The 25422-nt window shown below is 43.5% G+C and overlaps 1 protein-coding gene and 1 pseudogene across 1 annotated transcript; both read left to right on the top strand.

The window, feature by feature from the left end:
• Nucleotides 1-714: 714 nt before the first annotated feature.
• GCM1 (glial cells missing transcription factor 1) lies at nt 715-21786 on the top strand. The gene is made up of 6 exons (XM_043908747.1): nt 715-843; nt 3465-3669; nt 14933-15185; nt 16235-16347; nt 17997-18125; nt 20253-21786. Exons 2-6 carry the CDS (start codon nt 3598-3600, stop codon nt 20985-20987), a joined length of 1302 nt encoding a protein of 433 aa, XP_043764682.1. The 5' UTR covers nt 715-843; nt 3465-3597; the 3' UTR covers nt 20988-21786.
• On the top strand, nt 7601-7719 carry LOC122697859 (annotated as a pseudogene).
• Nucleotides 21787-25422: the final 3636 nt, after the last annotated feature.

The raw sequence follows: 25422 nt of genomic DNA, 5'->3' as shown, positions 1-25422 counted from the left end.
TTCCTCTCTACATCCTTCCAGACTACTTCTTTTCCATGCATCATGTTATCTTAAGCTCAGTGTCTGCTCATCTTTTCTACCTCTAAACTTCTTCAGGGCTTTAATGCTTCCTTGCTTATCTCCAGAGACTGCTTGGAACACGGCAGGTGAGCTGAATCAATGTGGGCTGCACCCTGACTGCTCAGGACACTTTTGAAGAAAGGATTATATTATTCTTTGCAATTAAGACACTCAGAAGTCATGGGGCATCCTTGTTAGGGGCAGGATGGCATTTTAGTGATTTTAGTAGCTTGGGAGGTGTTGGCTAGCCAACATCTTGTCGTTGTTGTTCAGCTGCTAAACGTGTGTTCCAATCAATTCCATCACTATGACATATCTTGTTGGTTGCCTGTCTTCCCTCCTTTGCACACATGCCGAGGTAAATGGTGAAGGAATTAGAATTCTACCGTTACTCAGTCTGCCTTGGGCCCAAACTTTGAAATTACAAGAAAGAAAACATCTGGACTTCCTCATGAGAATCTTAGCAATGTCCATTTCTGTTAAAACGCCTTTTTGACATAAAAAGGGGAATGTTCATAAGCGTACCATAGAATATTCATCACATTGCTGGCATTCTGCAAAGAATTGGGCTGGGTAAGTGGCTCCCGGGTCACTCTTACCTATCCCAAGCTGAGAGCATCTAGATTTTGATTGGATTATTGCCAGAGCTCATTAGCATAGTGTACCTTGACCTGGATTAGGGAACAGCAGTCTCTGCGTAGAAAATGACCAGAACTTGCTGGGACCTGAATCAGAGAGGACATTTTTCTGAAGCAGTTTTGTCTACATCTCCAGAAGTCAGAGGTAAGGAAACCATTATAAAGTTTCCATTGTAAGATAAATAAATTATGGGGATATAATATGCAGCATTAAAAATATAGTCAATAATTTTGTAATAATTGTATGGTAATAGATAGTAGCTTGTCTTTTCGTGATGACAATATGTTTTACCCTTGAGGCTAATCTAATATTGTAAGTCAATTTATATTAAAAAAATGTAACAAAGCCAGAAATCCTAAGGAGAGACAACTGTAAGGGGGGGTGACAATGGTCACCCCATTTCTACAGGGTTTTCACTTGTTCTGCTTGGGCTTCTGTAAAAATGGTAAGACATGAACACACTTTGGCCCAAGTTGCTTTGAAAAAAGAAAGTCTGGACAAATGTTTTTTAATCCTGAGGAAAACAGAATTTGCTTGTTTGTTTCAAAGGCTGCAAACCATCTTTTCTTCTTCCTTGTGTTTTAGTCTTAGCTCTCAGAGAAATATTAAGTTCATGTTCATTTGGCAAAAATTCATATCAGAAAAAATCGGAAAAGCAAGGTAGTTTTTCTGCACAAGATTTTTTATTTCCTTTTCCTTAATTTAAAAACAAAAGAATTATATCAACATTGCTTAGGCTTAAGGCAATATCTTCGACTGCTTTGAAATGTGAATCTTGTTATTCTAATATACTTTTTTTTAAAGTCTGAATTAAAGTCAATCTGTGGCATCATTTATTTTGTAATTTAGGGTTTCTTTCCCAAATAGAATTTGATTTAAACTCAATGGATATTTAATCTTGCACATCAGTGTTTGAATCAGGGATACTGAAGTTTCATCTTTTTGGATGACTAGGTTGTAGGTGAGTGGGTAGGTATGTTAGGGAGGGAAAAGACTCCTATTAACTTGTTATTTAGTGGCAAAGAGCTTCATTTACATGTTCAGGTCAACAGTCATCTATATCTACGCACTTTACTTCAGTACATCTCAGTGACTGGCAAGTATTAGGGTTACATAAAGCTAAATTATTGAGGAACAGTAACAGAGGAACATGGGACTCTGTAAGATTTAGACTATTAAACTAACTTGTGGTTTGAGTGCCTCTTAAGTGGTTCTATGTAACATCATTATGGCACTAGAGCACCAAGACATGGAAATGTCACACATGTAAACATGTCTTACTTCATATTCTATTAGCAAGCACATGTCATCTCAAAATGATTGGGGTTTTTTTCCCCTCAAAATTGAACACTTTAAATATCTTTCCTTCTTTTTACTTTTTTGGGGGGAGGGGAGGGTAAGTTCCTTTTAGAGATATGAATTTGAGCAAACTTCGGGAGATGATGGAAGACGAAGGAGCCTGGTGTGCTACAGTCCAAGAGCTTGCAAAGAGTTGGACACAACTTAGCCACCAAACAAGAACAAATCCCCTTTAACCAATCATAATTAGAAACTAGCATTTCTTGATGGGGGTGGTGGAATACAGTTTGCACAAACATTTTTTAATATCTACTATTTCTGAAATACAATTTAATGAAAGTAAGATCAGACAGAATTTTCTTGTGGCGGGCAGGGAAGAGTGAGATTGCTAAAGTCAAAAAGTCTTGAAGGGTGCTTTGGATCAAACAAAGATGAGAAACACTATTTTAGAGCAGTTGTCCTCAAAAAACAGTTTTTCCCTCTGGGAGACATTTGGCAAATGTCTGGAGATATGGCTGGTGGTCAACAAGGAGGGGTGAGTTGCCGCCAACACCTAATGGGCAGAGACCAAAGGATGCTGTTAAATATCCTACAATGCACAAGGCAACCCCCACAACAAAGATTATCAAACAGGTTTTCAACGTCAATAGTGCCACGGTTTTAGAGGAATCTGATAATCATTTGAGACTATTTGAAGATATAAAATATATGAGTGAAGTCACTCAGTCGTGTCCGACTCTGTGACCCCATGGACTGTAGCCTCCTCCATCCACGGGATTCTCCAGGCAAGAGTACTGGAGTGGGTTGCCATTTCCTTCTCCAATATATAAAATATATGCTGGATTATTAATCTCTATGGGAATTTAAATTTTAAAAAGACTTCTAGACACATCTGGCTGTGATGTTCCCCTCTTGTAACACATCCACAGGGTAGCTAATTTATGAAGGTGTATCCATGGAAACAACTCCAAGCCGGTTATCCCTCCCTCCCCAACCTGGTACATGGAGGAAAAGGTCCTAACCATTGGCTACAGGTGACCATGGTACTTACAGAGGCCTTTGCACTTGGGGCTAGCAACCAGGAAGGTAGTCCAAATCTGAGGGTGAAAGTGATGTTCTTCCCCATAGTCAAGCTTTATTCCAGCAAGTTCACTAATGGCTCCTACATTTTGTTTTTGTTTGTATGTTGGTGCTTACCAAAATGTCAGTGAAACAGTCTTTTCTGGCAGACGAGCGCTGGTATTTTTAATGATATTTTCTTCTGAATTCCTTTTCTTAAAAGTCATTTTCAACTGGAGGATAACTGTTTTACAGAGTTGTCTGGGTTTTAGCCATACAACAATGCAAATCAGTCACAAGTATACCTATGTCTTCTCTGTCTTGAACCTCCTTCCCACCCCGTCTCCTCCCAAGAGCACTGATTTTTATCTCCTTAATGCTGAGTATCACTGTCATTTATTTTTTAGTGTTGGAAAGCAGTCTCCTGGTCTAAACTGCTTGGGTGGACTGATCCAACTGTAAGAGCCTTTGAGAGCAAAATTCTCAAGTGCCTCTAGAGCAGCTGGATAGACAGAAACGCGTGGGTGACCTGACTTCATCATGGAACCTGAGAACGCTGACTCTGCAGACAAAGAACTAAGCTGGGACATTAATGATATGAAACTGCCGCAGGTATGTACTTGTTCTCATGCTGCGCTCAGCATTTGGCCGTGAAGCCTTGAACGTACCTCCCTCAGACCTGAAGGAACTTGGTGAGGATCCCAGCTGGGTAAATGCCTCTCCTACAGAGTTTCAATTGGACATCCGACCAAGGACTTTTTTAATGTATATAATTTTTATGTATTTACTTTTGGCTGTGCTGGGTCTTCGTTGATGCGTGGGCTTTTCTCTCTTTGTGGTGCCCAGGCGTCTCATTGTAGTGGCTTCTCTTGTTGCAGAGCACAGGCTCTAGGGCGCAGGCTTGATAGTTGTGGTACATAGGCTTAGCTGCTCTGTGGCATGTGGGATTGTCCCGGACCAGGGATGGAACCTGTGTCTCCTGCATTGGCAGGCAGATTCTTCACCACTGAGGCACCAGGGAACCTCGCCTCCGACTGAGGACTTTTAAGAGGAGATTCCTAAACCCATGATTTGAGAAGGCCCTCACAGAGCAGACTCCCCTGGTTACAGACTGAAGCAAAGGAAGTGTTATTTCCCTTCTCTTTCGAAGTTGTTTTGGCTCCAATGCCATCTGCCTGGCTAGCTAGTAGAATGGAATCCATGATAATGTGCCTATAGATTGACTCTCTGTAACACACAAACTCCCATACAACCTTATTTGCTGGTAGTAATGGGTTTAACCTAAATCTGGCATTGGGAGGTCCCGGTGAGAGTTCTCTTCTAGAACTTTTGTGATGACTACACGGTCCATGCATGTGGGGCTACTCTCCAGCTAACAGAGTGACTTCCATTTCGTGTTTTCTTTGCCTTCATCTTTGGCAATGACATTTAAAAAATTTTTTTAATTTTATTTCTTTTTGGTTGCACTGGGTCTACCTTGCTTTGCGCGGGCTTTCTCTAGTTACTGCAAGCCGGGGCTACGTTTCATTGCAGGGCTCGGGCCTCTCATTACAGTGGCTTCTCTTGTTGTGGAGCACCGGCTCTAAGCACGCAGGCTTCAGTAGTTGCAGCATACAGGCTTGGTAGTTGCGGTACATGGGCTTAGTTGTTCTGCGGTGTGTGGAATCTTCCCAGACCAGGGATTGATCCCATGTCCCCTCCATTGACAGGTGGATTCCCAACTACTGTGCCACCAGGGAAGGCCTGGCAATTGACATTTTAAACTCTTAATTTGGTGGAAAACAGTTGTTTTATTTTTTATCTTTTTTTTTTTTTTTTGCTGAGCCACATGGCTTGTGAGATCTTAGTTCCCCAACTGGGAACTGAATCCCAGGTCACAGCAGTGAAAGCATTGAATCTTAACCACGGGACCGCCAGAGAATTTCCAACATTAGTTGTTTAAAACTGATTTCCTTGACCCCTTGTTTTGGTCTTTTTTCCAGTGAAGAAAGAAGGTTTTCACTGGAAGTTATTGGGAAGGGTGCCTGGGAAAGCTAAGACTGGAGACCACCAGAACCATCTAGTGGAAGGTCATGCTCATTTGCCTGATTTGGGGGAATGAGAAATTTGAATTATCCCAAGCAGAGGAGAGGGAATGGAGATTCCACCTTTGTTGGTTTTTTCCCACAGTTTTGATTTATGCTCACTCCAGATTTCACTCTAAAAAAGGCTTCGAGATCATTCCAAATTTCACTCTAGTGAAGTGCTTCTCTTTATGTTTCCCCTTACACTTCCTCCCCCATTCCCTCCTGGTAGGTTTTGGAAGAGCTAGGAAGTACTATGTATGCCCTACTTGCCATTCATTTAAGGATGGCTAACTATATCACAGCTAAATCATGCAAATATCTATTTTAAGGGTTTGTGTTTATAGTTGCTTGTAATTGGTTTACAATAGTTCTGGCTGTTTTAGGGGAAACTTTAAGGTAAATTTTAATTACTCCTGGCTCAGAGACCCATATTCCTAATTCATGATAGAAGGTCCCAAATAGAGAAACTGGGCATCCTCAAAAACAAGAGTTGAAGGAAGCAGGTATATAGATGATTTCGCAAATTCCCATCCCAGAGCGGGACCTTTAATGGGGTCTAAGAACACTGTACTAACATGTATTTTTTTCTAGGGCAGAGGAGTCATATCATTCATCAAATCTATAGACAAAAGAAAGAACCATGTCCCTGGAGGGGATCTCAGGGTTCATAAAGGTTCATGTTCCAACATGAATTTTCCAAAACTTAAGCCTTCTCAGCTACCAGAGACATTTACAAGAAAAGTCCACATGCAATTCTGGAAATGTACCATTTTTAGTTTGTAGAAAAATTTCAGTGGCTCATGAAAATAGATAAGTGTCCTTCAGTTTGTTAAATATGCCAGGGAAATGATTAAAAGAGCAAATGGTGCTTTAGTATTTTGGAGAAGGAAATGGCAACCCACTCCAGTATTCTTGTCTGGAGAATCCCATGGACAGAGGAATCTGGTGGGCCACAGTCCCAGTGGGGCTGCAAAGAGTCAGACACGACTGAAGTGACTAAGCACGCACGCACATTTTCTGAGCAGAGTCAACATTGTCCTCATCTGGATTTATGGGGCTGTGGAATCGTATCAAGACCCAGCTGAGGCAAAAAATAGAAGGTGTTGAAGCCAAGCACAGTAGATTTTTATATTTTGAGAGTGTTTCTGGAGGCAGAGCAGTGTACGATGAGAAGCACGAGGCTAGGAGACCAGGCCTAGGCTTTGAATTCCAGTCTTGCCTCCTTTTACCTGTAGAACTTCATGGAGTGGTTTAGCATATCTGAGGTCCCCTTTCCCCTTCTGATAATGAAGTTGTTGCACTAAACAGTCTCTTATGGACTCTTTTAGTTCTAACAATCTAGGATCTGGTGACTCAAGATTCAGAAGGTGGCCTGCACCCTAGGACAGGGGCTGGGTGCCAATCACAGGGCCTGGCACTTATTAAACAAGAAAGGACAAGTATGAAATTCATGAATGAGTGGGTCCATGGCTTATCATCTGGGTGACTCTAAACAAATCTGTTTTCTTGTTTTCATTATCTCCTCTGTAAAAGTAAAATAGTAATTCCTCATATACCTTGCTTGAATCTTTGAGTTGTTTAGAACAGATATTTTCTCAAAATGTGTTCTGTAGTGTGTAAGTTACAAGAAATTTTAATGGATGTTGTGAAGGAAGGACTAAGTTCAACCAAGTTAAGCCAATTTCTTCTTCTTCTTTTTTTTTTTTCCATGCCATGCATCATGTGGAATCTTAGTTTTGAATCCATGCCCCCTGCCGTGGAAATGCAGAGTTCTAACCACTGAAGAATTTCCTAAGCCAATCTCTCTGCTGCAGACATAGTGTTTTTCTTACTGCATGATGGCTCTCCCAAGAGGAGGCTGTGTTGGCAATGTCACCCTAACTTATTTTTGACCACAAAGCTGTTTTTCCATGGAGCCCCTTAGGCAATGAGTGGTCCTCAGACCATCTGTTTGAGCATTAAAAAAATATGTTTCAAATAATTCCATCGATAATAGCAAGCACTGGCTTACTACTATTATACTTTTCCCCAATTTCATTCTCTGTCCCACCCATACAAAGAATTTATAGTTTATTTTTCATATTTGCATGTTCTTGCCACGGTTCCTAAAAATTCCTTTCTTATTAATCCACTGACTTGCTTCAAGTTTCAAGATTAGTTACCTGAGTGCTTATTGCATCTTCTGATCCTGGAAACTCCAAAGGCCCTTTTTACATCACAGATCAAGATCTATGAGTTAATTTTTGGCGACAGTGAACAGTGACATCCTCATCAGGACATCAGAGAGTTTTGATGTCAGTGGGCTGTGTCAGATACCACTGGATGCAGGGGCTGTTAACCCATGTTAACTTTCATGGAAGGACTCAGGATTTGGGCCAGTGGAACAAAATCAGTGTCCGAATAGAGAATCAATGCCATATAGAAAAATGCCAGAGGCACTGAAGGAGGGCGTATATAATTTAGTATGACTCCGACATGTCTATGGCCATATTACCCTGAACGTACCCCATCTCATCTGATCTTGGAAGCTAAGCAGTGTCAGGCCTGGTTAGTACTTGGATGGCAGACTGCCTAGGAATACTGAGTGCTGTAGGCTTTGGTTTCCCTGGTGGCTCAGACGGTAAAGAATCTACCTGCAATACAGGAGACTCAGGTTTGATCCCTGGGTTGGGAAGATCCCCTGGAGAAGGAAATGGCAACCCTCTCCAGTATTCTTGCCTGGGAAATCCCATGGACAGAGGAGCCTGGCAGGCTACAGTCCACAGGGATCGTAAAGAGTCTGACCCGACTGAGCGACTAACACTTTCACTTACTTTCGGGCATGGGGATAAAGGCTGAGCATTTGGCAAAAGGGCTCTCTCTGGACAAGTATATTGTAAAAGGTGAGAGGATTAGGTCAGATGAAGATAAGACAAGGAAGGCAAAGTAGAGCACTTTGAAGTTCAAAGCCTCCCTACAGGGGAGCCGTGCACAGGCATTCAGTAAGGAGATCTGGGAGACAAGCGGCCTGAAAGGTGGTTTGGAGGCAGAATTGTTTCATGTGCCCTCCTCCCTTCTTTCAGCTGCATGTTTGTCTTTATAAATCTTCATGGAACTCATTTCTGATCACTTGTCTGACTCGTGGTTAATTTGATACCACTTCTACTTTATCCAGCCTCCACGGAGTCAGCCCAGAACTGCAGGCAGTTAACTTACTCAAAACCATCATTGATAAAAGCCTCGTTATTCCAGTCCAACGTAATACACCAATTTTGCTTTCCCTTTCTATTCCCTTAAACTACTTTAGAAGTTCAAATATAATTGCTGTAGGGTTTGCTTGATCCAAGCCGCAAAAGTCTGGGTTGCGTTAGTCTCACCTTTGTTAAAAACGCTCACCACAGGGTTCCCTGGGCTTCCCAGGTGATGCTCATGGTAAAGAACCTGCCTGCTGATTGCAGGAGGTGTAAGAGACGAAGGTTTGATCCCTGGGTCGGGAAGATCTCCTGGAGGAGGGCATGGCAACCCACTCCAGTATTCTTGCCTGGAGAACCCCACGGACAGAAAAGCCTGGCGGGCGACTGTCCATAGGGTCACAAAGAGTCTGCCACGACTGAACGACTTAGCATGCACATACATGTTTCATTACAAGGATGCATCTCATTAGCGTTGATTGTAATACTTGAGCGCCTTGAATGATGAAGAAATCTCTTTCTTTTTTTTCTGGTTGACAATTGGATAGAAAACCAACTCCTTTTTCTTCTCAATAGTATCCACTGAACAGGGAGACAGGAGCGACCGCTCTGCTCCCTGCACCTGCCCGATGCTCTGAGCAGAAGCACAGGTCTTCCAATAGCCCCACAGCAGACAAACACCCCGAATCATTTTGTTCCTTGAACATGAGCAGTTTGCCGATTAAACCCACAATCAAAGCCACACGGAGCTATTAACTCACACAATTCCAAGGTTTAAATATACTTTTTGTAGAGAAAATCTTAAACTGTACATAGGCTAAACATAAATACAGGGCCACCTGAAGCCTGGAGAATCAACTCCAAAGAGGCCATGTCTTTGATGAGTTCATTGCTGGACCATGGTTTTAACAAGCACAATTTCCTTTGCCTCAGTCTTATGGGCAAAGGTGAATCTCTGAGCTCCTTCTGTGAATTTGTGTAGAGAAATGTAATCAGAACAAGCTAGTTGTAATCAGATGTGTCGTGGTGCTAGGGAGCTAAGGGGTAAATAAGAGTCTGCATTTCTGGTGAATTATTATCTGACTGCCTGGTCAGTTCACCTTGTTGGTCTGACGGGGACACTCTTGACTTTGTCCTCTTTGCCTGGCATTCTCCTTGCTCTCAATGTCATTTGAACTCCCTGGGACATCTCCACCTATATGGACCCCATGGTCATTGGGTGCCCCCACTTTCGGGGCCAGAATTCTTCTGCTGCCCTCTGCTTCTGGGGTGGTGGAGATGGTAGCAGAGACTCTCGTTGGGTGCCTGCCAGGAGGTCCCTTGCTTAGCCGGGTGGAATTGGGAAGGAAAGGGAGACAAGAAAAGGTAGGGGGTGACAGAATTTGAAAGCTGGGGCACTCTGTCCCACCTTAGTGTTGTCTGAGCAAATAAGGAACTTTTTGACCTGCATCGTGACCTTTAATAAAGGTGGGAAATGGCAAGATTACCCAAAGGCAGTAATGCTTAAGTTAACTCAAAAGCATTTAGTCAAATTGAATTTCTCTCTTTGAAAACATTTGGAGTTGGGTTTCCAGTTGGTTCAGAGAGGTAAGTTCCCAAAAGGTTTAAGGTAAATCAAAATGCTGGATAAATTTTTTTTTCTGTGCTTCATAAGTAATATCTATCCCTCTCTATGATTTGCTTAAACATGTATCTGTTTGCTAGCCCTGTTTTATTTGGAAGCATTTATTTATGAGGAATTTATAAGCTATTCTTATTAAAGAAAACCTGGCAGATAATTGTTTTACACTAGAGTGGATTATATCCCAAGGGAAAGTCATTTTTAATATAATAGCATGCTAATATCAATATTTTTGAGGTCTCATTTCAGAATTTTGATTTTAATTCATTAGTTCTATGTAACAGTGTGTATTTCTTAAGCTACCCATTAAAACTTCAAGTAGTTAAATAAATGAGAATGAGGGAAGAAAGAAAGGTGCTATATCATTGCACAGCTTCAAAGATTTTGAGTGACTTAGAAGACTAAGTCTCTTGGGGACAAAAATTACATACAGAAGTCACATAAATATTCATTAAACCCCCAATGATATTACCCATGATATAATACAATATAAATTTGTTACATTTATATGTTGGAAACCTTAAGAATATTCCCTTTAAATTATAACCTTCTTAACCAAGAGGAAAGACAAAGAGTTACTCATGAAAAGTTAGAAACAAACATAAAAAGAAGATCCAAAAAGAGGGAAATGTTTTGTGGGGATTTGTTAAACAAGATTAAGAAATAATTGTTCTTCTTCTAAAATTTTACGCTCTAGTGCCTTAAATTTAGGAGATTTTCAGAGTTCCCTATCATTCATTTGACATCTGGATTCCTTTGCATCACTGGAATCTGGGTTTTCTCATAACTGCAATATCAAAAAATGTCAGAAATCCCGCAAAAGTCCTGGTCAAAAGACTGGTCATATATAAATAGCCAAAAGAATATCTTGATATAAATACTCTTGCTCCTGGTAATTTTCTTGAGGTTGTGCGTTGTCAAACTTATTACTGGCTTATTAACAGAACTGGAAAACTAGGGTACTGGTGGAGGAGCTGATGGGAAAAAGCTTAACATACTGTGGAAGGCAGAACAAACAATGTGGGCTTTAGAACGAACCTCAACAATATTAAAATAATTGAAAACACAGATGTGTTCAACTATAATGGATCCAAACAAGACACCAATAACAAAAGACAACAGGAAATTCTGTAAATACACAGAAACTAAACAATATATTTCTAAATAATTCATCAAAGAAGAAAGCTCATAGGGAAGTGAAAACATGCATTGAACTGAGAGAGAAAGAAAAGACAGTGAAGAACATTTCTGGCTCTACTCGCAGGGAGTCCTTGCTTTAACTGGAGTATTTGAATTGCTCTCACAAACACTGTAGGTTCCTTCTGGTTTATGGGGTCTATGCCACTGGCCAGACTGAAGGGGCCCCTCACCTTTATTTTATTTATTTAAAAAAAAATATTTATGTATTTACTCGGCTGCACTGGGTCTTAGTTGCACCTTCATTGCAGCATGGGAACTCTTAGTTGCAGTATGTAGGATCTAGTTCCCCAACAAGGGATCAAATCCAGACCCCTTGCAGTGAGAGCCTGGTGTCTTCGTCACTGGACTGCTAGGGAAGTCCCATCCCTTTAAAACATGGAAATCTCAGCTTTCCTTCAAGACCACCTTGTTCTTATCTCTGCTGCCCTGACAACTGTGCTTTGTATTGGAATAATTCAAATCCACTGGTAAATTTCTGCAGCCCAGATCGTTAAAGGTCCACATTTTAACATTTTAACCTACATTGTTATTACTTCAGAAGATAAAATATTATGCTTTCGGTGGCATTTCTGTGGCAGAAGAGAGCACTGTTTAGAGCTTTGGATCAGAAGGAAGAGAAGAGAAGGTGGGTGGAGGAAGCAGGAGACAGAGAGGGGAAGAGGGGGCCGCCTCCAGGGGCTGCCTGAGGTTGTGTGTTGAGTTAATCCCACTCAGAATTACCAGAGAAGTTGGGGAGAGAGCTGGAGGAGACAGCTCATTCAGCATCTTGGCCTGGCTGGGCCTCTTTCCTAGAAACTAGACACAGTGGCCTTTGGACCAGAGGGGACCCCCACCCCTAGACACCACCCCCTTTCCCCTGCTCTTCTGGAGCAACATCCCCTTTCCTCACCACTGGGCGGCACAGCGGAGCGATCCTTGTCGCTGTTCTGAGAGAGAAGCTCAGAAACGGGAGTTGTGCCCACTAAGCTTTGGTTTTATAGGGGCTTGGACGCCTGTCTTACATTTGGCTAAACAAGGTTTAAAGTGTCAGGTGACTTCTCTGGGGGTCATCTCCTAAAGGCTGCTGGCCCTCACACCCAATGGCTGGTGTGTGTTGCCCGAGATCAGAAGACTAACAGCTAACACTGACGTGGAACTTGCTGTGTGCCAGGCACGGGCTCTATTTTATTTTTTATTGATGTATAGTAGATTTATGATGTTGTTTTAGGTTCTGGTATACAGCAAAGTGATTCAGTTATACATATATCAATATATATTCTTTTTCATATTCCTTTCCATTAGGGTTTATTACAGGATATCAAATAGAGTTCCCTGTGCTATACAGTAGGACCTTTTTTTTTAAATCTATTTTATATATATAGTAGTTTGCAGCTGCTAACTCCAAACTCCTAATTTAGCCCTCTCTGCTTTCCTCTTTAGTAACCGGAAGTCTGTTTTCTATGTCTGTGAGTTTATTTTTATTTCATAGATAAATTCATTTGTATCATTTAAATTTATTTTTCCCTTTTTTTTTTCCCTTCTCCGCCCCCCCCCCCCCAACCCCGCCCTGCTACACACAACTTGCAGGATCCTACTTTCCTGACCAGGGAGTGAACCCAGGCCCTCAGCAGTGAAAGCACTGAGCCCTAACCACTGGACCACAAGGCAATTCCCTGTATCTTTTTTTTTTAGATTCTACATACAAGCTATATGATATTTGTCTTTTTTTTTTTTACTTGCTTCAACTTAGTACGATCATCTCTAGGTCCATCCATGCTGCTGCAAATGGTGTTATTTCATTCCTTTTCATGGCTGACTATTCCATGATGTGTATGTACTACAACTTCTTTATCCATTCATCTGTCAGTGGACACTTAGGTTGCTTCCATGCCTTGGCTGCTGTGAGAAGCAAGCACTATTTTGAATGCTTTGTGTATGTTGACCCATTCGGTCTCCAAACATCCCTGTTGGGCAGGTACTCCCAGGGCCCCCATCTCACAGAGCAGAGAGTGGAGCCCTTCCCTCTCAGGGTGAGGCCCACACCCTGGCCGAGTGCCTCCCCAAGTTGTGCTCCTTCTAACAGTAAATATTTTCGGTTTTGTGGGCCATACAGTCTTGACTGCACCTACTGGACTCTGTCACGGTGTGTAAACATATTCACAGACAACACATATGAATGAACATGGCTGGGTTCCAATAAAACTTTATTTACAAAAACAGGCATTGGGGACTACCCTGGAGGTCCAGTGGCTAAGACTCTGTGCTCCCAAAGCAGGGGGCCTGGGTTCGATCCCTGGTCAGCAAACTAGATCCCACATTCTGCAACTAAGAGTTCACATGTCAAAACTAAGACCTGACACAGCCAAATAAATAAATATATTTTTAAAAAACAGGCATTGGACTGGAATTGGCTCATGGTCCTAGCTTGCAGACCCTAGCTCTTCACTATTAATTAGTACTACCTCTCATGTACATAAAACCTCTCATTTTTATTTCCTCAGACCCATTTCAATCTCCATGAAATTCCATACAAATGACAACTATCATTAACAATATAAAACTTACAGTTTACAACACATCTGCTCTTCCCAGTACTTTTGTGAAAAGTGTTTTATCAATATCCCCATTTAGAAGAAAAGCAAAATGAGACAGCTGCCTACCCAGAGTCTCATGTTACAAAGTTGTTTGGTGTCTTCTACACTTGAACTCCAACTTGGAGAGATATGACCTCCTGGAGCTGCCCTTCCATCCTGATGTTTGCTTATCCTTTTCAAATGTCTTGTTTTTCCTTTCTCATATTCTATGCTGTGTTTTCTTGCTTGGGGAGCAAAGGAGAAGCACCCTTCTGGAGCTTCTAGAATCTAAACCCTAACCTTCCAGAAGCTTCTTGTTGAAAAATGTTCTTATACCATGTCTCTGGAAGCTGCAAGAATGGGCACTGCTTAAGTTTGACCACTGAGATTGCTAATGATTCTCACTCTAAGAACAGGTCAAACATGGCCATGAGCCATAACTTCACTAACATTCAGCCAGAGCTCCCTGCATACTAGGTGATGAGCTAAGTAATTCTTATATGTTATCCTATGTAACTCTCAGACCCACTGGAGGTAAGTAGGTCTGGTTATTTCCATTATACAGATGAAGAAATGGAGACACAGAAAGTTAAATAACTTATGCTATGAGGATTAAGTGTCCTGTGTCCCTGCCTACTTAAAGAGGAGAGTTTGGTTTAGTTAGGTACCCATAGGCAGGGAACTGTGTCAGTCCTGGGCAGGAACATGAAAGTTTTCAGTCAAGCTCAACCTGTCCTTACTCCTCCACCCTGTTTGAGGCGCATGAACATGGGAGTAGAGCAAAGGGGAGAGAATTTCCGCAGAGGCGGAAGCGGCTGTCCAGCCTTCCACCGCGTTTCTCAGCTGGTTGTGCATTAAACCCTCCACTTTCTCAACAAGCTGAGCACCACGTGGAGCGCAACACTGTCTCGCTGCCCTGCCCCAGTGCCATCCACAGCCATTGTGCAAGAGTACCATCGCGTTGCTTCACTCTCCAACATTCTCAGTGAGCAGTGGTCCTCACTCATCACCAAAGGCTAGAGGAGCATCAGTCCCGCAGAGGGCTGCATCACTAGCCATTCTGGTCCAGGGGGCAGATGTGGGATGGACCCAGCGGTCACGTGGCCGCAGCCGGGCTGTGCGCGCTCAGACCCCCACTGCGTGGTAAGATCCAGCTGGGTCTTTGCCAGAGATACAATGCCCAGAAGAGCTGGGCGCCAGGCCACCTATGTGCCCAGTGGTGACTTCCAGCTGAAACTATAATAATCTCCTTTGTGTTTTCATCAGAACGTGAAAAAAACAGACTGGTTCCAGGAGTGGCCCGATGCCTACGAGAAGCACATCTACAGCTCCGACGACAGGAACGCGCAGCGCCACCTGAGCAGCTGGGCCATGCGCAACACCAACAACCACAACTCCCGAATCCTCAAGAAGTCCTGCCTGGGCGTGGTGGTGTGCGGCCGCGACTGCTCGGTCGCCGAGGGCCGCAAGGTCTACCTGAGGCCAGCCATCTGCGACAAGGCCCGGCAGAAGCAGCAGAGTAAGTGGCGCTCCCGCCCTGAGGGGCCTCAACGTTCTCCCTCCTGCCAAGGGCCCAGCCTCCTTGCTGGAGGGTGGAGGAGACCAAGGCTGTTTCTAGAGATCATTTTAAGGAGAGTCAGCCAGCCCCCTAGGCCCCTGTATTCCCATAGATCTGCCATGTCTGGTGCACCCACCCCTAACACTGCTCCCTTGGGTTAAGATCTGACTTGGGGCCTCTGTTAAAAGGAGGATGCATCACTCAGGGGACAAACATTAACTCATCAGCGCACTCACATATGTGAATAGTGTAACAGAAAGTTGTGCACCAGGCTTGCCCCCTGACACCTTGGGGAATGGGGCCCCCCAAATGATCTCAGTGAGCGCTTTGATCTGGAGGGGGGACCCGGGACTAAATCTGAGGTTAGACTCAATTCCGTGCCATTTAGGTTCAGGCCATCATCACATGCTAATTCTTCTTCTTCTTTTTTTATCATATTCATCAGATTGTGAAATAGATGCATCAGCATTCCCTGTGCATTGCCTGCTTCGGATCTCAAGTTACTTCACGTTCTTTCCTTGTCCTTTGTTTTCCAAACTTGCTCTCAGGGCCGGACGGCATCAGTCATTTACACTTTAGTGGAAATTTAGTAGCTGCATTCTCTCCGTCATGTGGTTTTGCTCCTTGACCCTTAGTTCAAATTGTGAAGTGAAAGGATTTTTTCCTCTTTACAAAGAATTTCAAGTATCGGTAAATAAGGAGAGAAGGATTTTTTTTTTTTTTTTGCTTAAAAGAGCTCCCCCTGCCCCCGCCCGCCCCCGACCTGTAAAATATTCCACTCAGTAGGTAACTGCTTCCTCTACCGCATGTGAGAGTGACCTGGGCTGCTTTAGTGGTCTGGCCTTCTAGGCCCAGGAGTCATGCCCAGTGGGTGAAAGCCTGTAAAGCTGTGCCCATATGGATTCTCTGCTGTTGCGGAGTCAAGTCTGACACAGGCAGAGCTGCACAGACCCGGGGATCTGCTGGCCAGGCTTGGCCGAGTGTGGTCACCTTCCTCTGCTCTTTTGTAGGGAAACGCTGCCCCAACTGCGACGGGCCCCTGAAGCTCATCCCCTGCCGGGGCCACGGGGGCTTTCCCGTCACCAACTTCTGGAGGCACGACGGACGCTTCATATTTTTCCAGGTTGGATTTACGTTAAAGATTCCATTTCTCTTTACTTCAGGAACTGTCCACAGAGCACAAGGGAGACTTGCCTCCAGGAGAGGCACAGGTGGAGGGGAGCCTGCACCCTCCCTGGGGGAACCCTCTGGGCAAGCAAACGTCTGTGCCCCGAACCTCGAGAGAGGAGCCAAGAGTGGAGCCCAGGCTCCAAGGGGGTGACCGCTGTCGGTAACGTGGGCCCCCGTGCACTGGCCTTCCGCAGACCCAGCTCTGACTTTTCACCAGCTCTCTAAACATGGACACATTGCTTTACTCCCCGAAGCCCCAGTTTTCAGTAAAATGTGGTATTAAGGGGTCCTCTCCAGGGAGGTGGCAGAAACAGTGGACTCTGAGAGCTGGACTGTCTGGATCTGAGTCCTTGCTAAACCTGCCTTGGAAAAGAAAATGCTCTGAATGTACAGGGTTTGCCAACTTGTGGAATATAACTGTTCTCATCATGGCTGATTTCAAGTTGGTTTTCTTTAAGTTAATTATTTTAATATACATTTTTTCATAATACTTACATGATCATAAGGTTGAACACAGGGTTCCATGGCAAAAGCACATCAAAAATTAATACTGAAGGTAATAGAGAATGAAGATATTAAGCTTGACAGAAATTCTCTGGAAAGATCTCTTTGGTAGAACTGTGCAAGACCACCTGAAATTTTCTTTCCTTGCTTTCCTCTTTGTTCATTCAGTATCTCCAACAAATATATTTTTAAAAATTTTAATTCTATTGAAGTATATTTGATTTGGGGGAGGGGGGCTTCCCAGGTGGCGCTAGTGTTAAAGAAGCTGCCTGCCAATGCAGGACACACAAGAGACACGGGTTTGATCCCTGGAGGAAGGTACCCTGGAGGAGGAAATGGCAACCCACTCCAGTATTCTTGCTTAGAAAATCCCATAGACAGAGAAGCCCAGTAGTCCATGGGGTCTCAAAGAGTCGGACATGACTGAGCATGCACACATACCCATAGTTGATTTACAGTGTTGTGTTAATTTCAGATGTACAGCAAAGTGTCAAGCCATTTTTAACAACCAGCTCACAAAATACCTGAATGGCCAACAGTTGGCTCTCTACCTGGCTGTCTCTGGCACACTCTGGATCCCAGTTCCCCCACTTTACTAGAGGAGGTTTCCCAGGTGGTAAATCTCTCCATGCCTCCATCTCCTCCTACTCTGTAGGCTGGTGGTGATGGTAATGGTGTGGCCCTCATAGCATTGCGCTGAAGATTCAAGAATATGTGTAATCAGTGTTACTCATTATCACTATGAATGTGACTTGGCAGGGCTGGGGAGAGGAGTGCAAAGAAGGAGTACCATCAGCAAAGGCCGGCGGGTGGGTGGGCTTCTTGTTCAGTCACTAAGTTGTGTCTGACTCTTTTCGACCCCATGGACTGCAGTATGCCAGGCTTCCCTGTCCCTCACTATCTCCCGGAGTTTGCTCAACCTCATGTCCATTGAATCGGTGATGCTACCCAACCCTGGGAGGGTCGTAAAAGGTTACTCTGATCTTGTGACAACAGTCAACTGCAACAGCACCCAGTCCCACAGCAGAGTACCAGATAAGACTTTACATACCATGAAGTACATCCAGTTGTTTATTTTGCTGCTTCTTCTCCTTTAAGTCAAAGGGAGAGCATGACCATCCAAAGCCAGAAACCAAATTGGAAGCTGAGGCCAGAAGAGCAGTGAAGAAAACGCACTCAGCGTCTTCCTCAGTCTCCTCGAAGCTGAAACAGAGCCCAGACATAAAGGTAACCTTGCTCCATGCATCTTCAAAATATCTGGGGGCTTGCCATCCCTGTGGTGGCAGCAGTAGATTTCCCTGTCATCACCTACAAATGAGGGCTTCCCACATGCCGCTAGTGGTAAAGAATCTGCCTGCTAATACAGGAGACCCAAGAGATACGGGTTCTACCCCTGGGTCAGGAAGATCCCCTGGAATAGGAAATGGCAACTCATTCCAGTATACCTGCCTGGAAAATTCCATGGACAGAAGAGCTTAGAAGGTGCAGTCCATGGGGCTGCAAAGAGTCAGACAAGACTGAGCACAAATTCCTAGGCAGAATTTATCTGTGATGGATTAAGCATGCTCTTAGCAGGTCTTTGAACCTATAAAGGAGAGCCCCAAATCATATATATTCAGGCTCACCTATGAGCCAGCATCTGGCGAAGAAACTGAATATGTGGTTTTCCTCTTAATGTCTACCATCTTTGCAGCATGCCGTCAACCATAAAGTCCATATAATTTCATAATCATCTTCCCTACTATAGTTAAAAAGAGACCTGAATTAGTACTTAACCTGTGTTTGGCACTCTCTGTATTTCTGCTAGAACCAAAAAGAAATGGTCTGCATAAAATCTGAGCCTCATACTTCTTCATTCTCCCCCGAAGCCGATGATTTCCTTAGTGCACTTGACCAAGATGAAATAACCAGGCAGTTTCTGAAAACAGTGGTCATCTGGGGATGTGGGGATGCCCACTTCTCCCCACAGTCAAACTGTGCTGTGATGTTCATGGCTTTCTGGCTGTCATAGTGTAGGTAGGGTTTGTCTGCTTAATAGTGTTTTACTAATTCCTATACTTTTTCCTGGGCTTCCCAGTTGCTGCTAGTGGTAAAGAACCCGCCTGCTGATGCAGGAGACATAAGAGATGTGGATTCAATCCCTGGGTCAGGAAGATACCCTGGAGGAGGGCATGGCAACTCATTCTAGTATTCTTGCCTGGAGAATCCCATGAACAGAGGAGCCTGGTGGGCTAGAGTCCATAAGGTCACAAAGAGTTGGACACAACTGAAGTGACTGAACAAGCATGCAGCATACTTTTTCTGCTGGTCAATGGTCCACATTTCAGGAGTACAGAAATTGAGCCAGTCCATCCTTGGAGGTTCTAATGTACCTTAAGGAAAAAAGTCATAATTTGAGTCATAATTTCAGAGAAATAGGAGCCCCTGAATCCCGGCAACCAGTCCCTTATCCCACCTACCAACCCTGGCAGAAGTTGAAGGGGGTTTCTTCTCACTCATCCTTCCTGGTCTGTCTTTCCAACTCCGTCCTCTTATTCCTCAGTTGTGGTTGTTTAGTTGCTAAGTCGTGTCCGACTCTTTTGTGACCCCATGGACTATAGCCTGCCAGGCTCCTCCGTCCATGGGATTTTCCAGGCAAGAATACTGGAGTGGGTTGCCATTTCTTTCTCCAGGAGACTTCTCAACCCAGGGGTCAAACTTGGATCTCCTGCATTGGCAGGCAGATTCTTTACCACTGAGCCACCAGGAAAGCCCTATTAGTCAATAGTTTTACATAAACAAGAAGATAATTTAGTCCTCAAGCAGATTCTTTTCTTGTGATTAACTGGAGAATGATATACTTTCTCCATTTAGAAAAAAAATTGACCACGTCATATGCCAGAGGTCTGTGATTCAACAAAGTGAGCTTGGAGTTTCTTGAGAAAAAAAAAAAAAATCCCTTGGAATCCACTAAAAAGTAGAGAAGTCAAGGAGAAAGTTGAGATTCCCCTGAGGATAATGTAAAACTCTGAAGCTGTGGTTTGATTTTTCTTACATAGCCCCTTACAAGTTTCTCACAGAGGCAATTAGGGTTTCAGATTTGCATTTGAGGTGGAATGTTCTAAACATTCTCCTGTCTGAGTGAAAGAAGGGCCATGCAGCCCTTCCTGGTTGGTCAGATTTCGCACTGAAATGGCAGCAGCCTTGAGTTCCTGCAGGCCTCATGAGCTTGTGCAAAGCTCTGTGCATGTTTGTGCTTCGAGCATGTAGGGAATGAGGAAAAGGCACAGAGCACTTGCTTGTGCAGGGTCACTCGTGGGTGCCTGGGGAAGTAGGGTGAGTTTAACTTATTAACATGAGCTTTTGTCTTTCCAGCCTCTTCCAGGTGAAACACAAAGTTGGGAAAGTTTAACTTGGTCTTTCCAGGAAGCTGTCCAATTGCCTCCTAGTTACAGCGGACATGTGATAGGTTACACTCCCCAGCAGAAGGCATGGAATGATGGCTCATCCTTCCCCGAGAGCTATGGTTTGGGGGGTACCTCTGAGCTGGCAAACCTCACTCCCACCCTGGGTCCCCCTCAGCTCTACGACAAATGGGATTTGTCCCACAGTCGGGTCTCCAGCAGCGGAGACCTGCTCCAGCCCTCCATCTCTGGAGTCTTCTCTGATTACAGTGATCTGCAGACATGGAATAAGAACGTGGCTTTGGGACGAAGTCCTCTGAATGACAACAGTTGTCCCAGTTACCCTTTTCCTCTGACCAGCTGGCCCTACGACTTCTCCTCTTCCCAGAGCTCTTCAGAACCCTTCCACCAGCCGGTTCCAGTGGAACCACCAGCAGCCAAATCCAGCTATCCACCCATATGGCCAAATCAAGCGGGTGAACTTTATGAAGAGAAGGTGCCTGTGGATTTTAACAGCTACCACCCTCCCACCACATGCCATTCACCCCAGGAAGACCCCCTTCTCCTCACCCACACTTCTCAGCCTTATCACCAATATGCCCTGCCTGGCAAGAGCAACAAATGGGATTTTGATGAAGACATGGGGTGCCTGGGTTTGGATCACTGCAATAATGAGATGCTTCTAAACCTCTGTCCTTTAAGATGATCCAAATCAGAGCCCTTATGCACTGCCGATGGGAGTGGCATTTGGTGCAGCCACTGTGGAAAACAGTATGGAGGTTCCTCAAAAGATTAAAAGTAGAACTATCTACCAGATGATCCAGTAATCCCACTCCTAGAGGAATAATAGAATGAAACCAAATCACTGTCCTGAAGAGACATCTGCACCACCATCTTCACTGCAGCATCATTTACAGTAGCCAAGACATGGAAACAAGCTAAGACAGGTGCATGGGTAAAGAAAATGTGGTGCGTGTATATATATATAAATATATATATATATACCATTTAGCTGTAAAAAAGAAGGAAATCAAGTCATTTTCAACAATATGGATGGACCCTGAGGGCATTATGCTAAGTGAAATAAGCCAGAAAGAGAAAAACAAATATTGTTATGATCTCGCTTACATGTGGAATATTAAAAAATCCAAATTTATAAGAAATAGAGATCAGATTTGTGATTTTCAGAGGTGGAGGGTGAGGGGTGGGAAAACTGGGTGAAAGTGATCAAGAGGTAGAAACTTCCAGTTTTAATCTAAATAAGTTCTGGAGATGTGAGGTACAACATGGTGACTATAGTTAATAAGACTGTACCATATATTTGAAAGTTAAGAAAATAGAGCTTAAAAAGTATCGCAAGGGGGGAAAAATGTAACTGGTGATGAATATTAACCACTCTTAATGTGGTTAACATTTTGCAGTATATGCATGTATCAGGGCATTATGGTGTACACTTTAAACTTATACAATGTTATTTGTCAATTATATCAATAAAATTATATCTCAATAAAACTGGGGGAGAAAAATGGCTGAAATCTTTTATAGCCATTTAAAAAACTGGAGGGGATAGCTAAAAGAATTTCTGTAGGAAGTAGTTTTCAAAAGGCAACTACAGATAAGTCAGAATCATGATGGCAAGCAGAAGGCAAGACTTCTTTCTTAATGTATATCTTGGCCTGTCCTCCTCCACTCTAGTACTATAGGAGTATTAGAGGAGTCCTCAGAAGTACTAGAGTAGTCTTCAAGAGTACTAAAGTATTAGGGGAGTCCTCAGGAGTACTAGAGTGCTCCACAGTGAGGATTGAAAACTTGTTCAACCTGTGGCAGGCAATTTCCTCTGCTCTTTCTTCCCCCACAATATTTGGGAATCTCAGAACCTACGTTGCATTATCTGTTCCATTTTCAATGTCCTTTAAACGACCTCAAACTGAGCAGATATGAAAAGTTAACCACCCAGGGTCTCAGCTAAGCCTTCTTGGAAACAGAACAAAGGACCAGAGAGAGTGAAAGAGCTTCAGAGGTGCAGAAAGACGAAGATGCTACAAGTAGTTAGCACTTTGTCTAGTCTGAAACATACAGGGTTGGTTTATAAGATGTGTCCCCTAGTTGATTTCCAAGGCTCATCAAGACAAGGGATAAAGACCCAACCCTATTTCCTAAAGACAAAGAGCAGCAAAATTAAATGTCTGCATGAAGAGACATTCCAGGGGCACCAAACAGACTTCTTTCCTCCCTCCTCTCCTCCTTGTCTTCCCCTTCCAAGAGGGCTCCAGTTTTGTCCCATTTATCTTTATTTTTACAGTGTTGAACAGCACAGTTTCCAATATGTGCTTGAAAATGTTTGCTTAGAAGAGTCTTTGTATAATTAACATGGCCATGGTCAGGCGGTTTATTTGAATGCCAGTTCCTTTTTTTGCTGAAGTACTTTACAATAAAGGTGCGCCCAGACATAAAGTCAGGAAAGAACCATGCAATCAATGAATATTTTCAAAATGAATGCTCTTTTCTGTTTGAATAGTAACAAATGCACGTGATACAACATTGGACTCCTAATGTCCTTCTTAAGGCAACGTGGACTATTTTCTTCTCTGCCTTCCAAAGATTAGAGATCTCTGCTTGCAGTCATCCTCCCTTATCTGTGGTGTGGGGTATGTTCCAAAACCCCCAATGGATGCCTGAAATCATAGAGAGTACTAAACCCTATATATACTAAGTTTTTCCTATACATATATGCCTATGGAGGTTTAGTCACTAAGTCGTGTCTGACTCTTGTGACCCCATGGACTGTAGTCCGCCAGGCTCCTCTATCCATGGGATTTCCCAGGCAAGAATACTGGAATGGGTTGCCATTTTCTACTCCAGGGGATCTTCCTGACCCAGGGAATGAATTTGGATCTCCTGCGTTGCAAGTGGATTCTTAACCAACTGAGCTACCAGGGAAGCCCATACATACCTATGGCAAAACTTAAATCATAAATTAGGTTCAGTAAGATAATATCTGAATTTCTGGCATCATTATTATTTATACTTTGGGACCATTATTAAGTAAAATATGGGTTATTTGAACACAAGAACAGTGATACTGTTAACAGTTGATCTGATAACCAACATGGCCACCAAGTGACTAACGGGTGGGTAGCATATACAGTGTGGAGGCCCTAGACAGAGGGGTGATTCACATCCTGGCTGAGAAGCCAGAAGGATCCTCATATTGTTGTGTGTAGCTGAACTTTGTTATTTTCATCTCTGTATTAAATTTATTTACTCGCACCTAAAATACCTTTCCTCCATGCTCTAAGACAGGTGTCTCTCGCTAAACATTTTGGCTCAAACTTCTAGGAAGAAGTGTCTTGAAATTCACCACTACTTGGAGAGCATCAGGAGCTTGCAGCCCCCCATCCTGCATGGTCCTTGAGTGTAAAAAATCAATTAGAGACCTGTAACCATTGGATCCAAGGGTTGGAACAAAGTTTAAAGATTGCTTGTGCAAGTATCTAAACAGACATGAATCTACTTGATAACTTCTTAAATAGAAGCTTATCCAGCCTGTGTTTATATCTTTGCAGAGAAGAGACATTCTTTCCTTTAGAGCACAATCAGAATCACAATTTCATCAGTGCTTTGAATTCAGGTCATTTCAAGGATGCCTTACTATTCCCCGAGGACAAGGACTAGGTCTTCAGTTGAAAAATATTACAAGCCTACTATATACACCCAGGTAACGAGACATCTGAATCTGTGTAACTCACAAAAGCAAGAGAAGACCCTGAATGCTAGTCCTTACTACAAAGATGCAGTGGTCAAAATAACCTAACACAGGCACTGACCGCAACACATGGAATTTCAAACTTTTGCACAAAATCCAAAGTACATTTTAGACTGGGGACTGTTTGGCAGCCACAGCTATCACAAAGACGCGCCTTTTAAATGAGGCTCCACTGGATATTCAAAAGGCAAAAAAGAAAAGACAGGTTTAGGGTAGAGCAGGCTATGTATGGGGTGAGACCATGGGCATGGTGGACACTCTTGAGTCTGGGAGGCTCCCCCTGCACCTCAAGAAATTGTCAAGGAACAGCCCCTACCTGGGTGGGAACTTTACTTTTTGTTTAGTCCAAGCCTTTCTGGATATTTCAGATATTTCACATCTGCCAAACTAGGCACACTGCCCATCCCCGTCCCCAAACCTCACCTCTAGAAAATGACAATCTTGACATTTAACAAAACAAGAACAGAGCCTGAAATGTCAGACAGGACCAAAAAACCTTTTACAAATCACAGCCATCCCTCCCCACCCCTCCTCAATCCCAAGTCCTTTTTCCAGGCTTCACTGTTTAGTTTTTTGTGGTGGTGGTGGTTTAGTTGCTAAGTCGTGTCTGACTTTTGCAATCCCATGGACTGTAGCCTGTCAGGCTCCTCTGTCCATGGGATTCTCCAGGCAAGAATACTGGAGTGGGTTGCCGTTTCCTTCTCCAGGGGATCTTCCTGACCCAGGAATTGAACCTGGGTCTCCTGCATTGCAGGGAGATGGTTTACCAACTGAGCTATGAGGGAAGCCCCATAGCTTTTAGTTTTTTAACTGATGGCATTTGGTTTAGGTGTTGCCTACCTCTAAGCAGCCTTGACTCCAGACAATGTTTTATCAGCCGTTGCTTTCTTTTGTCAACCAGCCCTACCAGTAGAGGTCAAAGGTAAACTGGACCTGGACATCGGGGCTTGGTTGAAAGATGACTGTCTTGGTGGCCAATTGGGTACCTGCAAGCTCATGGCATGAGTGAGATGGGGAGACTCTTCAGGAGTGGATGAGGGAGACAGAGATCAGACTTGTGATTGCCAAGGAGGAGGGAGAGGGATGGACTGGGTGTTTGGGATTGGTAAACGCAAACTATTACATTTAGAATGGATAAACAGCAAGGTCCTACTGTATAGCACAGGGCACTATATTTAATCTCCTGGAATGAAACATATTGGAAAAGAATATTTTTAAAAAAGAATATATATGTGTGTGTCTGAGGCACTTTGCTGTACAATGAAGATTGGCACAACATTGTAAATCAACTATGAATGTGAAAGTGTTAGTAGCTCAGTCATGTCTGACTCTTTGGCACCCCTGGACTGTAGCCCACCAGGCTCCTCTGTCAATG

This window comes from Cervus elaphus, chromosome 7 (genome assembly GCF_910594005.1).
Source record: "Cervus elaphus chromosome 7, mCerEla1.1, whole genome shotgun sequence".
In the NCBI taxonomy this organism is placed as follows: Eukaryota; Metazoa; Chordata; class Mammalia; order Artiodactyla; family Cervidae; genus Cervus; species Cervus elaphus.
Note: the sequence above shows the minus strand (reverse complement) of the source record. Positions and strands in the feature narration are given on the sequence as shown.

Excerpts from the sequence above, each read along its gene's own strand:
- GCM1 (XM_043908747.1), top strand. The coding sequence starts at position 3,598 with ATGGAACCTGAGAACGCTGACTCTGCAGACAAAGAACTAAGCTGGGAC. Across the intron at positions 16,348-17,996 it reads GACGCTTCATATTTTTCCAG|TCAAAGGGAGAGCATGACCA; the intron begins GTTGGATTTACG and ends TTCTCCTTTAAG. Across the intron at positions 18,126-20,252 it reads AACAGAGCCCAGACATAAAG|CCTCTTCCAGGTGAAACACA; the intron begins GTAACCTTGCTC and ends TTGTCTTTCCAG.